Genomic DNA, 18,508 nt, shown 5'->3' with positions numbered 1-18,508 from the left:
CTGTTTACTTATAACAACCCTATTGAAGATAAAACACAGACACACAAATAATACCAACGCTAAGCGACACGTACCTAATAAAGTAACAGGAGTAACTATGATTTTAATTTTGTATGTGATGCTATATCTTATTTCTTTAAGTAAAAACTATTGCAGTGGCTTACTCTGAAACTTTTAGCGTTTCGGTTCCACAGATAAGTCACATAGACAGTTAATAATGTACCTTTAAAGCCTCTGGAGTAAAATTTCGAATTTCATTAACTCGTGTTAGGTTTTATTTTGCGTGAGAAAAGCAATCCACCTTCGTTTATTTTATAATTTAAAAGGAAATGAAAAGTGGGTAGTTGAAAAACAAAAGGGAAAAGGGGGTTAGAGTCAGCGCGGGCATCAAGAACGGTTGTGTGTCGTGGTGACGAAAAAGAAAAGGAATTAAAAGATTGAATGGAAATGCAACCAACGGAGTTTTATTGATCCAGAGGTTTACCCTACACTCGTTGTATAAGTAAGAATAGCAAGAAAGGTATAATATGATTTTGACATTGTTTTATATTCATAGAGTCATCTACTATGTTCCGTTCAGATGCAGCTTTAGCGCTGTATGTTACTCAGTTGCAAGCTAGCTAGAATGCGGAATGCGAGAGAACTTGTGATTGTTAAAAATAAAAAGTGTCCATATTTATTCAGGCCATGATGTGTGTTAAGAAATTGTGATCTACTAATAGTACCAGAAATACATGGCACAGCTTCCGCTCGCTAAATTTTAACGAATCAGTGATACCTAAGCTATGCTGGTATTGGAACAACATTCGTATTAAACGTATGAAACACAACTAAAGCAAAATATAGGGACACGTGAGTGCTATAAAAAATACTATGATAGCACATACATATTATATATAAAAAGTTAATAAGCATAATATCATGTTTACAATTTTTTATTTCACCACGGAAACTATTAGAGATCTACATGTCCTTTTGCATAGCATAGGTGACATGCACCTAATTTCAAATGTCTGCCCGCGGTTTGGCTCGTAAACAATTTTCAATTTTTCCTAGGGAACTTAAGGATTCGGGATAAAAGATAGCCTGTTTTCTTTTCCATGTCTAAGGCTACATGCATGATAAATTTTATCTAAATCCTTTCAGCCATTTTGCGTGATTGAGTAACAAACATCCACACTTTCACATTTATTATAAGCATATTATAATGCAAAAAATATTTACTTTGGCTACTTAAGACTACTAACATCAACTTGTTGACAAAGGGATTATATATTTTATGCATCAAAAGGCCAGTGCGAGAGATCGTGAGACAAAATTGATAACTGAAAAAACTGCCAGGCAGCTAAATGATTGAACTTTTTATCACGTATGAAACTTTATTGCGTTCTTGAATACGAAAACTGAACCGTATATTGATGCAGGAAAATACCAGATCTTTTCAGTTTGACGACGACAATTTTACGACGAGGTACACTTTTAGAGTTTTTTTGGTGTTGTTGTTGCTTCGCAACAATATCTGTTTATAATTAGCATTCTGCAAATTCTTTTGTGTCATGCAAGTACCTTTATTTATGGAAAGTATCTGTGCCTGTTAGTCTCCTGGTTAAATAGCAGAACATTAGGGCAGTAATTTATCAGAGGTAGACTGTCGTTTAATACTTGTTCAACAAATTAATCTTGTCTCGGATACAATCGGATGGATTTACGGTGTTCATTGAAACTCAAAGCAATTTGCAGCAGAATTAATTTGCCTAATTATGGAGTAAGTAAAATAGTACTGTTTTAACATTAAGACTATATCAAAAAGATTATAAGTGTTTTTTATTCCACTGCAGTAAGCCTTTGCGTGAAATCTTACACGGTATTAAGTCCAAGATGAGAACGAGGGAAACAGTCAGGTTATGGCGGCTATACTAAACACAATTGGTTTCTATGTGGCATCATACCGGAGCGCAAAATCGCTTGCCGGCACGTTCTTGTTGGTAGGATAGTAACTAGCAACGCCCAAAGCCTCCCACCACACTAGCCCAAAGATAATTTTGAAGTTATATTTACCAAGCTGCCCTGCCGGGAATTAAACCCGAAGCTTATCACTATTTTGTAAGTGCATGATACTTAGTTAACATTAAGAGCTTAATTTGCAAGCACTATTAAGTTTTTTTATTGTTTCACACAGATCATCTAAAATACGCTATCTACGCTGCACGCTAAGCCAAACAACTTGATTAATAGTAAAGACTAAATTTTTGCAGTGTTTGCATTTGCTCTAAGTCGAATATGGAACATTATATAGAGTTATGCCGTGTTTCATAACTTGGTCTATGAGTCTCATGATCCAAGATCTGACGCTTATTTAGCCGCCGGCTAAGTTTAGCCATTCAAATAGGCAAAAGGGCCCCGCGTTTTGGGTAAACACCCTTAAGGGAATTTAAGGGACCATGTAGGCAGCATATTTATTATTTTGGTTTGTAAATATTTTATTTTCATTTGTTTATATACCTGTTGCTTCTTGAGCACGGGCTCTCGATGTGGTACTGTGACAGGCACCCGAGGAATCGATCCTTCTTGGACTTCTCCAGTTCCAGCAGATCCAGTTGTTTGTTGTTGATGCAATATTGCTCTCGGAACTCCTGCAAAAACGCATGCACAGTGAGATGGGGTTGAAAATGATAAGGGTTGGGGGGTAATTTAATATAATTAATATAATTTTAAATATAGTCCAGTCAGCACCGTTACGTTGTTGATATCAAGTGGACACTGACGCTTTTTTTTAAACTTCTAATAAGCACTGCGGAGATATAGAGCCTATTTAAAAAGCTGTTATGCGATGTGCATTGAGATTTTCAACCTGCAAGCACAAAATATACAGATTTTACTACTGAGAAGATTCAAACCAGCTTTGAAGAAATGGTTCTTACAAAAGTCATTTTATTCAGTCAAGGAATTTTAAGTGCATATAAATATTTGACTAGATATATTAACTATACTAATATTATACTTAATATAATGTTTTGTTATTTACCTCAATGTAAACAACAAAATTTGCGTAAAACACGAAATGATAACATTTATATACAAGTGCTTAGTACCTACCATATTGTTTCCAAATAAAGAATTTGAATTTGAATTTGAAATTTGATATGAGTTGCCTTTCAGAATTCCTTCTAAATTTGAAGGGTATTAGGTATCTCCTGGACAAACATGTTCTTGACCTTACGCCTTATTAAGTTTCGTGGTCATTATGATACGTCTAGAAAACAAAATTGACAAAAGATATATACTTAAAAAACGATATAGTTACGTTATACGTACTTTTACTTAATGTCTATTGATTTTATTTTTAACATTAGTAAGCAAGACAAGAATTATTCCGCAATCGCAGGTACGCTTTACACAATTAATATTATTTGCTGTTTCATAAACCCACGCAAACATCTTCAATCAAGGCTACTACGGATATATGTTAGGAAGGCGCCGCGACTAGGGTTGATGGATGACGCCAATAAACAGTGCGGAAAAGCCGAAAAATTTGAATGAACTACACATTGATCATACTCGTATATCACGTGATAATGGAGCATCTGCCATATTTAAATAATTATAATATATTATATTACGCTGTTACCCGCGTTCTTCGTTCGCGTTTTTTACTATTTTTCATTTATTTCAAATAATAAATAAATAAATATATTACGAGAATACACACATCGTCATCTAGCCCAGAGTAAGCGTAGCATGTGTTACGAAAATATTTTACATGTGTTACATTGGTGCCTGATGAATATTTTTATGAATAATATACATAGATATAAATACTTATATTATATATATAATATATATATATATATATATATATATAAATACCTTAATTATATATAATATATAAACACCTAGACACTGAAATTCACTAATCTATTTGACTCTGCTTAGTTAGGGCGTGAATTAAGGACAAACAAATAAACACTCTTTCGCATTTATAATGTTATTAAGGATAATGAAGCAGCATAAATGTACAGCTACATTGATTTCCTTAGCAAACTTTTCTGTTTAAGTATCTACCGAAAAAAAATTTCACTGCCTTTTTACTCTTGTATATAATAATTAATCTACAGAACTACATTGATTTCCTTTTCAAATTTTGAATGTCATCACAATCGCTAAAGCCCACCAACCTGATTTTGAGAACCGTGGTGGGGCTAGGCTCTTAATCCTTCCCAGACGAGAGAAAAACCTCTGTGTCGAGAAGTGGGGACGATAAAATAGGGGATTACGAGAGAACTCAGATCTGAGACTTCTGTACTACTACTACTTTCCAACAATTATATCAAACTGATTCTAAAAAAAGGGAATTCTGGAAAACTTTATCAATTTTAAAGCGACTTCATTTCGTTATTTTTATTTGAAAGGATTCTTTCAGATTAGCCGCATGTAAATAGTCTGAAATTCAGTTCCTTAGATTGGGTTTTAAATTAAATACACTGAATCAAAAATTTAATCCAAGTAACTATAATAAATTAACGTGAATGTATGACAAGCATAATACGTATGAAATAGGTTACATTTTTTTTAATCCTCTATAACATGTACCATACGTTACGACAGACACAATATATTGTGTCGTATTTTGTAGCTTAGTTTTTCCTGAACATGCTTTTTCAACTAAATGCTTTCTGGGGAATATGCGACTGTCGGCGATGGAACTGCCTTGCAGATATAATTTTACTTTCTTTTTAAGTCAATATGTTTTATGTATTTGATTTGTAATGAAGATTTTTTTTCTGTTGTAGAGAGTTCTCTAAACCATACTAAATTAAAAGGTATTCTTTGCTATTATGTTTCACACAAAAAAAATAGCCTTACTTTTAGAATTACTAATTAATTTTAGTTTATAGATATATTTTATTTTACTATTTATTTAAACTTATCGCTTAAAAGCGATCTCTGTCAGGCAACCTTAGGATTAGGACAACAAGAGCGAGAACAAATAGGTGGTGTACAATTATTATAAACCTACATTTAATTAACTACATACGAATACATAAACAGAATATACACAAATAAAAAAATAAAAAAAAAGATGTATGACAGAGTTAGTTTAAATCCTTTTCTGTAGAATTCATCAGAAAAGGATTTAAAGGAAGCGTACCTGTTTGGAGTACATCGTGGTCTTGCTGGTTGGCCGGTCGTCACTGGCCTTCTGCCGCTTTCTGCCCGCGTTTTCATCCTCTGATTCGTAGCCTTTCGCCGAATGTGCTATGTCCGCCTGGTACAAAAAAAAATCACATTCATAATTTATAACTTAACTGGCTTTTGTCCGCGGGTTGGTGCAGGTTAAATTCAATTATAATACAAACTACAAACTTCTATTTCGCCCCTATAGACCCGCTTAAAACTATTTTTGAAAATACATTTCATTTTAAGTTACTTGCAATCTAAAATCCATCCATGGTTGAGCTTACCTGTCTGCTCATAGTCAATCACGTTTTCTTTTTGTATACTGTGGTTATTTTGTTATATACTTATAAAAGACAAATAAAAAAAATGTATAAATGAATTTAAAACGATGAATTAAACTTAAAGTATCCATAGTCAAGTTTTGTTGTTTATGTAATAATTGCCTTTTTCCACGGTAGAAACACATAAAAATAAACAATATAGGTAAATAATCATATTGGACCATACAAAAATAAACCATTCATTAATGTGGTTACGTCAGTAACTCTTACATTATTGAAAATGTAATGAACAAAACCTTTTACTTCAGTAAACTCATGACTATTTGAAGCATCAAAATTCGATACGGTTGGAATGAAATGGCTTTTTCATGTTCTGTCTATCGAATCGCAATACTGAACGTATACATGTAGAAACATTGTCCCGATGCGCACTGTTTAAATTCCTCATTCATTTTGCATTGGAAATTCAATTAAATACCAAGCAATTATTGTATAGAAGCAGGCGTTACTTTGCGGAAATCCATAATATATTATGAAAATTAAGCTTAATTTGCTATACTCCGCGAAAAGCTAGAGAATCTGTATGGTGTAATTTATAATTACTTTAATCCGTATACTCCACACAAACAGATCCTCGGCAATGTACCCTCTACGCACGTTTCGCTCCGAAACCGGAGCATCCTCAGGAGATGTTGACTTTACAATAATTGTTAAGCAACAATTATTCATTGTAAAGTATACATCATCATCATCATCATCATCATCTCAACCAATGGACGTCCACTGCTGGACATAGGTCTTTTGTAGGGAGTTCCACAATGCACGGTCCTGGGCTGCTTGCCTCCAACGGCTCCCAGCTACTCGCCTGATGTCATCTGTCCACCTCGTTAGGGGCCGACCTACGCTGCGTTTACCGGTGCGGGGTCGCCATTCCAGCACCTTAAGACCCCAACGTCCAGACGTTGGGGTCTTAAGGTAAAGTATACGGATTGAAGTAATTATAAATTACACCATACAGATTCTCCTGCTGTTCGCGGAGTATAGCAAATTAAGCTTAATTTTCATAATACCAAGCAATTAATAAATGTAACCGAATAAATCCGATTTAAAACATAAATATTTAAGTATGACCCAATTGTCCAGCTTAAAACAAAAACAAACAGTGCGCATCGGGACAATGTTTCTACATGTATACGTTCAGTATTGCGAAAAGATTTTGAAATACTACACAATGAAATTAAGATACAAGCTAGTTCTTAGTATACTTATAACTAATTTATAATTTGTCGTTTCGTAAGACAAACACATTCATTTTAAATTTGTAACTCAATTAAATCTGTTCCGTTCCGTTTTACTTTTTTATCATCCCTTTTCTTTAAAGGTTAGATTATTTTAATTAAGCATGTTATGGTCATTTCTAGATGGTTACAATCTCCTGTCTTTCTCTTTTATTTTTGTTATTCTCATGACGACGACATTGGTTGTTACCAGTTTAAAGATCCAACAAAAAAACCCATTACAATACTAGCCGTATACCCGATACCCGTTATTGTAGTGCATCAGAAACGTTCGCGAGGGCTTATACTGATCACTTTTTTGTCATCAGAAGAAAACGAATAGCATCCTTGATGAAAAGAACGTGGGTAAGCAGTAACGTCATTCTGAAAGCACTTTTAAATCCATACGACTCTCCAATTTACAAGTTGTATATTAAACTCCACGTAGGGCTGCCTGGACGCAGAAATTATAATTTGTAACTTTTTTTTATATTGCATATTAATATTTAATGTAAGTTTTTTTTTTTATTTAGTTCTTGGGCCAAAAAAGATCTTACATGCAATCCATGTCAAATGCATTCAAAAACCAGACAACACACCAATCTTAAAATAGTACTTTCTTACTGTTTTAATTTTTAGCCTGTTGCTCACAAATTCAGCAAAAAAACACGTCGTTATAACTCCAAATTAAAATTAATTTATAGAAGCAAATTTTCCCAAACAAAATTTCAACACCCCGTTGTATTTCCGTCTTTGGTATTGTTGTTATATAAAAAAAACACCATTGGTTTAAATAAACTCGTAATGTAAATTAAAGAACACTACACAAAATACAATACTTAGCATGGCAAAAACAGAGAAAAAAATAAAGCTATTTTGAATCCAATTAACGACTGTGCTCAATGTTGCGAAGACCCGAACATCCATTAATACAACAGCTTTATTTTTAAAACGCATTCTCGCAACTTACCAAGTTGCATACATTTCATCTTCTATGTATTTTACGAGATGTTTTCTTAAGGGAAGTATAAACTTAAACTTAACAGTGCCATTACTCGCCAAAGATATCAAAACAGTAGTTACAGCGTAGCTACACCAAATAAGTAAAGTTTATGTATTCCACTTAATGAGAAAAGTTCGTTGTTTTAGGTAACCTATATTGTTATTTTGTTATATGTTTGTATTAACTAACTAAATTGTGATTTTGCTACCGATCGTATCATCTATCTTCGGAATTTTTGAACTTAAGTGTGAAGTAATTTATAATTATAATTTTGCAGCTATTTTGCAGGTTAATCGATATTAGAACCTCCCACACATAAGGCCACCAAGAAATCCTATATGTCACTATCACAACTAGAATACCTACTTAATAATATGATAAATTTCTTTTGAGAAGTTTTTTTTTCGTTTCAACGCACTAATTTGCCTGTCAGTTTAATTTTTTTTTTAAATATCTAACCTTATAGTTAAGTCTTCACCAATTTAAATGTGGTGTTACCACGCTATAGAAATAGACGAAAAAAAAACGCGTCTTAGTATAGAAGGCAGTTAATAGTATCAAAAGGTAGGTAGGTGTGTTTGCTTGTTTTAATTGTCTATGTTTGGCCCTATCACTGCACTGATCTTATGAAAACCTTTGATCCCAGAAAAAGTTTCTGCGGGATTAAAAAGACGAAGACGAAAGACGAGTGACCAGCACCAGCTAGTTATGACTTATGTATCATTTAAATAACCGGTCATCCTATTCACTTCTTATTAATAACTAACTAATACTTATTCGAAGAATGTTGGAGATAAAAATTTACTGAAATATTTTCTTTCGGTGCAGCTACTGTCTTTTTATATTTCTTCTATTCCTTACCATTCTTTTAATGGTAAAATCTTTTCTCGGCTGTTGTTTATAAATAAACGAGTGGACTGACTCCTGTAATGGGGTAATCACTCTTCCTGCCTTGTATTAGTAGGCTGTCTCGTTAATCTTCAGGAATTTGTGCGCTCTGAAATTCAGGGCTTGGAAACGAGTGACAAATACAACAAGTAAATGACCCCCAGGCAAATATTGCTGGTTTAAGAGATGCTTTTTTTCAGACGCCCTTCTAGGGACGAGTTAATTACATGTATTTATTTTCGAAATACCAAATCATAAATCAAGCTTAATATTATAAACGCGCAAGTGCGTTTGTTATTTTACTACGTAACTCAGTTTTCGTATAAAAAGTCATCAGGTCTGGTATTGTGGGAGGTTTTGGCCGTGGCTGGTTACCACCCTACCGACAGAGACGTGCCGCTAAGCGTTCCGGTGCGATGTCGCGTAGAAACCGATTAGGGGTGTGACTACCATACCTATTCCCTAATGAGCAAGTTTGCAAGGTGAGATTTCAGTCAAGGGCTAACTTGTAGTCAAATAAACAAAGACTTTATTAATTCGACTAAAATTCCTTAGAACGTGCTAGTTGGTACATTAGTTACAAAGTGACAGTAAAGCTTCTTAAGCCTTTCCTTTGTGAGGACCCTCTAATTATCAGTCCACTAGGGAATGGGAACATCACTATGCTTTTACTGTCTAATAATATTTACTTAGGAGCCGTAACAAACTTTAATGTGCTTTAATGTTAAAGCTACTATTACTATAAAATGTTGTTGGGTGCTTTAGCTACCTAAACCGTTGGGAGGCTATATAATTTTCAGGAATTTTCAGTTGAGTATGTAAAGGTGTAAGTGTTATAAAAGATTTTAGCATTGGAGTTTAAATTACATCCTCTGGACTGCAAAAAAATGCGTTTTTTACACAGTAGGTACTGTGGCTACTGGCTAGCGTTTACAGTAGTTTTTTTTTAAAGCTATTGCCCGAGTTCTGCTGCCACGTTTATTACGGTGGGAACTGTTTATTTTACTGTTAAGTAGGCTTTATTACTCTCCGTCCTCCGTTACTAACTTTATACCAAAAATCAAGTCATTGTTTGCTTAGTGTGGGCGTGTAAGGATAAACAAAAAAACAAGTTTTTTAATATTTATAATATTAAGTAAGGATTATTTTTTTATTACAACACATTTATTTGCCAAACGGTTTGCCTCGCGATTATTATTATAGCAGCTCTGTCACACTTGCAATCATATAACAATCTGGGTTAAGATATAAATTTCACCCGATGCGGTGCAGATTAGATTCGCGCGATTATTTTGTTGTAATTTTCTATGCCGAGAAATGACAAAAGTCGCGAGGAAATTTATTCGCGGTGCATGTCAGGTGAAATTCCGTACGTGTACTCGTAAATCGAGGGAATAAAAATCGCGTGGACGTTTTTCGCAACGTATGTAAAAAACGATATAATATGATATGAAATGAAATGGTATTGCATGAAGCAGAACGGAATGAAACGAAATGTAATAAAATTTATTTTAAAAATATGCTTCATTTGAAAATCGTATCGAGAATATTGGAGTACCCAAGTTGTAAATTGTACCTACTGCTCTCGTTGAGAGATTGGTTAGTATTTTACGTCTTATTTGATCTAGGTAACCACAGAATATGGCGCATCAGGAAGCCTTTTAGCTTAAGTTTGAAGATTTGATTTTACTATCAGTAGGTAGCACTACGCAACAATAGAAAAAATATACAGAAACTACTATAAAACTCCTGTTTCAGTATTTCCTTGTGACGTCAAACTGCTGGCCTCCCCTCTCATGGGCTGCTTTAAAACTCAGACCCTCAACGCTGCTCCGAAGTGGGTTGGTGGGCATTAACGATTATTAGCACAGGTCAGTGATAATAAGCGAGACGGTTTTAGGTCCTCTCTGAGCAAGGGTTTGTTAACCACAAATTTTCTAACCGAAAAACTCTATAGGCGGACAATTAGGCCCACAGTACACAAGATTAGCATTGTCGGTCGGCGATTAAGTTGCAAGCTCGATGACGATTCTGCACTTTGACGAGTATGACCCACAAATACCTGGGCCTGTAGCAATTAAGTTCCTTTTTAAAAGCTTGACGCAGCGACTGGACGCTACATTCCGCAAATATTCGGATGTCAATAATTGCAACAGTCAAATAAGGATTTGGCATCTACGGAAATCCACTCTTACCTAACCAAGCCGCATTAATAGAATCGCTACAACGCGAACGTGCGATTTTGAGAGCACGATCAAACGGTACAAGTCACCCAAAAGCGATGCAGCATCGAGGTGATTGCTGAGTGATTTAAGTGCAGCATTGAAAAACAACCACTAAAAATAAAATTACATAATAGTATAAAACAAAATTTCTCCCGCTGTCCGTACGCTAAGGTCTTTTAAACTACAAACCATATTTTTATGCAGTTTTGAGCGGTAGATAGAGCGATTCAAGAGAAAGGTTTAGAAGTAGTAAACATGTACTCGTATGTTGTAGTAGATAGCTTACATTGCAATCGCTTGCTAAACCTTACAAGATAGAATAATTAATTTACCACAGTATTGTATTCGTATTAACTACTGCACTGCGCGTTAGTATCTACATTGCACCGATGCGGAGTCGGGATGCCTAGTCAGAAATAATTCCCATTGAAATAGTGACCTATGTGTTAGGTGGCCAAGACGTTGGCGCTATTGCCTCTTTGCATAACAAATTCGTATGCTTTTTTTGGATTAATCAGCCAGATCTTACAAATATTTGTCGTGCCGTCGGTCGCCGCTACAAGAGTAGAGTTCCTTGGCATGTTTCTATAAATTTTGCACGCCCGGTGACAATGTCATTTCCACGTACGTCCTGCATGGCCATCACGTTAGATATACATAACGTGCTGGGCACGGGACATTTATTTATTTATTTATACTCTTTATTTGTACACCACTCAAACAAAGAAACAAGACAAAAAAAGAACAAACACATGAAGAATGAAGCAGGATACAAAAGGCGGCCTTATCGCTAAGTAGCGATCTCTGCCAGGCAACCTTAGGATTAGGAAAACTAAAAAGAAAACAAATAGGTGGGGTACACTATTTAGTACATACATACAAATATCTACATACTAATACATAAACCAGACTACACAAATAAAAAAAATAAAAAATACTATTGATAAATATAAAAAAAGAAATATACTAATACATATCTTAATATACCATAAATACTTAAATATGAGTTTGAGTAGATAAATAAATAATAATACATTGCCGGGACGTGGACGTATGCACGGATCAGTTAATGCTGATGATGAGATAAATATATGTTCATGCCTGTTAACAGTGATAACCATCGTCGTTGAGTCAAAGTAATATATTCTTTTACTTCTTGTAACTATTTAAGTTGGTAGGATAAAATAATGCCAATTCTGATGCACAAAAAGCTCTAAACTCAATTGACGTTTCTAAAAGTAGCTCTAACACAGGTCTCTTTGTAAGCATTAATTTTGAACACGTTTTTTAATTATTTTATTTCTCTACAAGTTAGCTCTTGCCCGCAATCTCACCTGGTGGTACGTGATTATGCAGTCTAAGATGGTAGTGGGCTAACCTGTTTGGGAGTATGGTAGTCATACCCCTAATCGGTTTCTACGCGACATCGCACCGTAACACGAAATCGCTTAGCGGCACGTCTTTGTAGGTAGGGTGGTTATTAGCCACGGCCAAAGCCTCCCACCTGACCGGCCCAAAGAAAATTCAGAAATTATACATTAAAAATTGCCCTGCCGGGAATCGAACCCAAGTCCTTCTGCTTAAATTCACAGCGCTCACCGTTGCGCCAGGGAGGTAGTCAAAAACATGGTATTTTAGTTTCGTTTCGAGATTTTTGTACAACAGAATTAGCACCTACAATATTTACTAAAAGTTAAGTCTAAAATTGGCATGATTATTGACATAATTCTATTTTGAAGCTTATTTATAAAATTTTAATATAATCAACTATTTAATGAATATTTATGGAACTAAATAAAATAAAGTCGTCAATAAAGCGATGCGGAACTAAGGCAATCGATCGCAATAAAACAATTTTTTTGCATCGATGCAGCCGCAATATCCCTGATCGCTGATGCTAAATGAGTCATGTATACGATGGCCTTAAAAGATTTCATATCTCACCTGTGTTGATACTGATACGCCAGATCCACCCGCGCCGGGTCCTGTGGAGAAAATAAAACATTTTCAGACTTTTCACCGCTCAAATACAAGCTTGGAGTTTACATTTTCATTTTTAAACGTTAAAACACGTGAATTTAAAGCATTAAAACATTAGTCAGTTCAGTGAAACGTGAAATGTATACGATTTGTGTATGATACAAGTGGAGGAAGAATTCGGAAAAATTGTGTTGTTTTTTTTACTTTCTTGTTTTTCAAACAATGATAATTTGAAACCATGTGAATAATCATAATATAAATAAAGTTATTCATCATTTAACATTTGTTTAGTAGTAGGCTTCGGAAATGGCTAGTTACCATTCTACGGACAAGGTGGTTCTGCATAGCGATTTAGCGTTCCGGTACGATGCCACTTAGAAACTGATTAGGGATTTTAAATGCCATTTGGTGCTTCTAGCGTTGAAACTTAGACACATTATGTAACTCCGATGGCTTAACTGGATATTTCACGTTGTGGTTTTAAGTGAGGGTCCCGGGTTCAGTCTCTAGTCTGGTCTTTGGGGTGGCTGTTGCTAGTTAGCACTCTATCGGTATGTGTTTAATATAACCGCCATAACCCGCATCTTAGACTGCATCATCACCGAGTGAGATTGCAGTCAAGTATTGATATATTTAGTGTCAAAAAACCCCCTATACATACCAACACCTTTCTATCGGAGGATTTATGGCCCGACTCGGTAATTGATCCGCGCATGCTATGCGTATCGTTGGTTTAGAATTAGCATGCGAACATCAATAATGGTAATACTAACGAGATAGGTGAATTAATTTTAATATCACCATCATCATATCGAACAATTACCGGCCCACTAAAGGGCACGGGTCTCCTCCCACAATAAGGGTTAAGGTCGTGGTTCACCACGCTGGCCCAATGCGGGTTGGTGGACTCTACACACCTTTGCGAACATTATGCAGGTTTCCTCTAGATGTTTTCCTTATTCTTTGCACCAAGTGATATTTTATGATTGCTTAAAACGCACATAACTTAGAAAAGTTAAAGGTCCGTGTCCGACTCGAACTTGGCCCTCCGAAAGTGTTGCTGAAGGTTTAACCACTGGGTTATCACCGCTTTAATTCACATTCAATTATATCACGATATAAAATCGATTCCAAGAGTAGGTCAGGGGCCTCTACATTTTATTTATGAGGCCACAAAACATGGTTATTAAACTGCACTACTACACTAACCTTATTTGAGAGTAAATTACTAGTTGAGATAGACGAACTTGCGAGTAGTTTGGGAGAGCTTCGTTAGCAACTCCAGTCTAGGTGACTAAGCTGATCAAATAAACTAGTAGCCTAATTCCAAAGAGCAAACGGTAAGCCCTCTACTTAAGCATTGCATCATTAGTAGATGGATTAAGATGGTTGTTAACTTGTTTAATATCAAGCTAGTGGTTTAGTAAAGATAATAAATAATATCTCGGCCCTATACTGTGATCTGAAAACTAAACTCACACTTATAATAATATATTTTTTTAACGTATATTCTTTTCTTTTTTCAACGAACGAAAAATATATTTGTCTAGGGAAATAATAATTACAAACTAAAACTAATATTTAGAATAAATATAAGTATATAGTAATATAATCCCTATCCCTACTTATATTATAAATGTCATTGTAAGTTTGTTTGTTACGCTTTCACGCAAAAACTACTTAACCGATCCTCATGAAACTTTGTACACGTATTCTTGGAAGTGTTAGAAGTAATATAGGATACTTTTTATCCCGAAATTAAGCTCAGTTCCTTTGGGAGAGGTAATGAAAAAGTTTGACGATTTTACGCAAGGACTATATGAAAAATGTTAGAAATGTTCTTCGTTAACCTTTAATAAATTAACTAACAGTGCCATTCCGGTTCGTCCTATAACGATTACTATTTTTTGTAAGTGATAGGAGGAGCTGAGACTGGTCAGACAGTTCTTTTCAAATATTGTTTATGCGAATAGTTTTTTTTTTTTTTATAAGAATACACAACTGAAAAATTTCAGTACAACTACACCTAAATTTAATGTCCATGTGTCTCAAAAAACAAAAACAAACACAGGCAAAGTCGCGGGCAACAGCTAGTAAAAGATAAAGAGAAGGTACACTCGCTTACGATACCGTGCAGTTTGGTAAAAAGGTGAGAGGGAAACACTTATTTTACACTTAAAATTTTACGTATCATGATGATTGAAAGAAAATGTCGACGGTCATTTCAAAAAAAGTGTCCCACATATCATGTTAAACATTAATTAAAATCACATAAAATCTGAGATTTTGTAAGTTATGATAAATTCAAGTTCTTTTTATATGGGTTAAAAAACTTAAATGAGGCAACCGACCGGCTGGGATGTAAGTGCGAAAATAGGGCGCACTAATGAAGCGCAAAACTTACGTAGAATTTTCCCTTTTCTGCCATTTCCTTTTACACTTAGGTACAATTTACTCTTCTGAATCATATCTACTGGGTCGTATTTTTATGATTGTAAGGACTTTTCTATTTTATTTTAGCCACCTAGTCATATTGATTTCTCCAAGATTTCTTCTTTCTGGGTCTCTTTGGAGAAACTTACTCGGTTAATTTATATAATTTTTTTTTATAATAATATATTATTGTTAGTACATGTATTTGCTGTATTGTTATTTTCGTGATTTGTCTTCAACAAAAAACCAAAACAGATCGATCAAAAAGTGTGTACTTATGTTACACGCGTTAGAAGTTATACTTCTTTGGTGTAACAAGATAAAAATCTTTTCAAAAATTTAATTTTCGCCTTATTCTGCGTTTGTAGAAAAAACTACTCTTACAATAGAAAAAGGTATTTAATACATTGAACGATTAATTATAATGCATTATCTAGTTATCTCTTTATCAGAAAACCAACCAACCAAGTCATTAAAATTTGAGATTTTTGTTTGTACAATTGAATCAATTAAATCACCGGAATGAGCCTGCAGACTTTGACAATTCAAAGTGTAAGTACAGTGTCAAACCTTTTAATGAAAAACAAAATTGTTGACTATTTTTCGTGACGGTGTGCGCGCGCATAGTAAAAATTTTACTTTCATCATTTTTCCCTAACGTGCCAAAAGCAGCATAAATTCAGAAGCTCTACTGCTAAACTTCTTCTTCTTAGTCGTGCACTCTTGGCAGAGTGGTCGTGGCTGCTGAGATGAATTTCATGGCGCTAGGCATCATTGGATTGCACGGCTTCCCGCGCGAGTCTTCTCCACTTTTGGCGGTTGGTAGCGTGTCGAAAACATTCTACCACAGTTGTCTGGGTCAGCGATTTCACCGTATCTATCCAACGAGTAGGTGACCGCCCTCTTGCCCCTTTTCCTTCAACCTGTCCTTGCACCACCAATCGTTCAATCGACCCCTCATTCCTTGAGATGTGGCCAAAAAACTTGAATATGCGTAACTGCACCGTAGACGAAAGTCGTTCCTTGATATTCATCGTTTCGTTCATTCGTTCCAATCGTTCTTTTAAAATGGAATTGTTAGTGCGAAATGCTAAACTAAATCTATCGAAACCTCATAGTTGCTATCTATAAGCAAGTGCAATCCGTGTGCAAGCTTTTCTTCAAAGAAGCAGATTACTTGCATAAATGCGCTTCTATACATTTCGTTACATAAAAAGTTATTACAGCAACCGAGCGACCCTTGTTGTAGAATTATTAAAATTAATTACCAAGTACTGTCATAAACAATCACGTAACTAATTAATTACAATAATAATAGCCTCTGAGAGAGCGTTGCTAACTTGTGTTTCGAGCTAAATTAATTTCGCATTATTTCCTTAGCTGTTGTCTGTTTGGTTTTGTATCTTGAAAATGAGCGATAAATTTGGATTTCATCCGAGAATTAAAATCTTTTGTCTATTCATTTGTATAATACGGTTATTTCAACCTCCAGTCTCACAATGTTTTACTGCTGGGCACAGGTATCCCCTTTTATAAGAGAGAGGTGAGAGGATTAAGGAGTATAAATCCACGAAGCTGTCCATACGCTGCATTACTATCCCATGTACCAGGACTGACAGCTTAACGTGCTTTCCGTGCAACACCAATTTTGCTCACTTCATGCTCGTAACTACGGAGATTTTTTGGATTTAAACATGCTTTCTAAATAAAAGTTGAATTACAATTCAAATAAACTGAGTCTTTCGAATGAAGAATAAATTTGTACCACCAGCAGTCTATTCTCCTCTTCTTTTTTTCCCTACTAAGCGATAAGGCCGCCTCATGTCCTTCTTCTTCGTTGAATTTGTTTAACAAATCCAACCTAACTTGTAGCAAAGATATGCAAAAATCTTTCTTAGTTGCCAATTATTATCTGCTCTATTGCAATGGTCCTAGTTTTTTATTATTATTAAACTCTTTCTTTGTATACCACAAAATTAACATATACAAAATATAATAATAACAGAAACATAAAGAAAGAAGTAGAAATGACCAGTTTAAGTACTGTCTTACTGTTTACAGTTACAATTATTAATATCTAGAGTAAGATAAGTTAGTAATACACTAAAATAAAAAATATACACCATATTCTCCAATATATCAACATAGGTTTTTTAAATTTAGACACAATAGCGTTTATTGTTAAGGTGAAAAAAGGCTTTAAATGGTATTCTATGCCTTTTATTATTTATTAAGTGGAGGATTTTTTGTTTGTTTGTTTGAATCGAATATGCTCCAAAAGTATTAGACTTAAACCATTTTTTCGTTAAAAAGAAAAATAACTCTCAGGAAGTAATATTAGCTTTAAGTTATAATCATCAAAATTGACATCTTCAAGAAAATTGCAATAATGTAACCCAAAGTAGCAAAATTCATCCATTGCTTGGCGTGCGCGGCGCTGAGATATACATATTATATAAATATAATTAATTACATGATTAAAGTATTCATTATATCCCACAAAAAGTCCGCAAGTAAATATATTTAAATGTCATAGTTAAGTCGCAATTGCAGCTTTTATGGTCCAAAATTTTATTAGAACGCCGCGCCGGAAGAAACATAAGTTCATTAGCGTTGCAGTATTAATTCTTATTCAAATAAATAGTTTTATCTTCAAGAGTATTAATATAGCAGTAAAATACTTGTAATTCATACCAATCGCGAGTTTAAATTTTTTTAAGATTACACCTAAACAAAACAGTTCTTTTTAGAGATTAATTTCACTACATTGAAAAAGCTTTTTTAAAACCTATATCCGAATTTTTACATGAATAAAACACAACCTTAAATTATCTGTTGAACTACACCTAAACTAAATGTCACACATCTATCAAATAAACTGTTCCTACGGGATCTTTTAAAAACAAAAAAGGCTGACGAAATCAAGATTTTTGAATTCGTACGAAAATTGAAAGATTCTATCTCATTTCTAATTGATTTTTGATACATTCTATTTACAACCACAATATACCTACACCATTTTATTATTCCGCAATATCAGTTCCGTTAGCATATCGTTAATATTTATGGAAGCGGCATGTAAGCCGTATATTAAATCGCTTACATACTTCGGGCTTTTCTCTTAAAAACTGGGTCGAAATTTCATCGCACGCCCGCGTTTGTTGAATAGGGCTATTATTGGTTGATTTATTATACAAAATGGTGTCGTTACAGACTTTTTAAGATTGTGTTTTCGATATTGAC

General features: G+C 34.5%; 1 protein-coding gene across 1 annotated transcript in view; it reads right to left on the bottom strand.

Moving 5' to 3' along the window:
- LOC120631161 overlaps positions 1-18,508 on the bottom strand; it is a 147,478-nt gene that overhangs the window by 39,695 nt on the left and 89,275 nt on the right. Inside the window, exons 2-4 of the mRNA XM_039900619.1 lie at positions 12,797-12,837; positions 5,150-5,266; positions 2,503-2,633 (exon numbers count right to left, since the gene is read on the bottom strand). Coding sequence (XP_039756553.1) covers positions 2,503-2,633; positions 5,150-5,164 — 146 coding nt within the window. The 5' untranslated portion in view covers positions 5,165-5,266; positions 12,797-12,837. The remainder of the gene's footprint in view (positions 1-2,502; positions 2,634-5,149; positions 5,267-12,796; positions 12,838-18,508) is intronic.

Source organism: Pararge aegeria, chromosome 17 (assembly GCF_905163445.1).
Source record: "Pararge aegeria chromosome 17, ilParAegt1.1, whole genome shotgun sequence".
Taxonomy (NCBI): domain Eukaryota; kingdom Metazoa; phylum Arthropoda; class Insecta; order Lepidoptera; family Nymphalidae; genus Pararge; species Pararge aegeria.
Note: the sequence above shows the minus strand (reverse complement) of the source record. Positions and strands in the feature narration are given on the sequence as shown.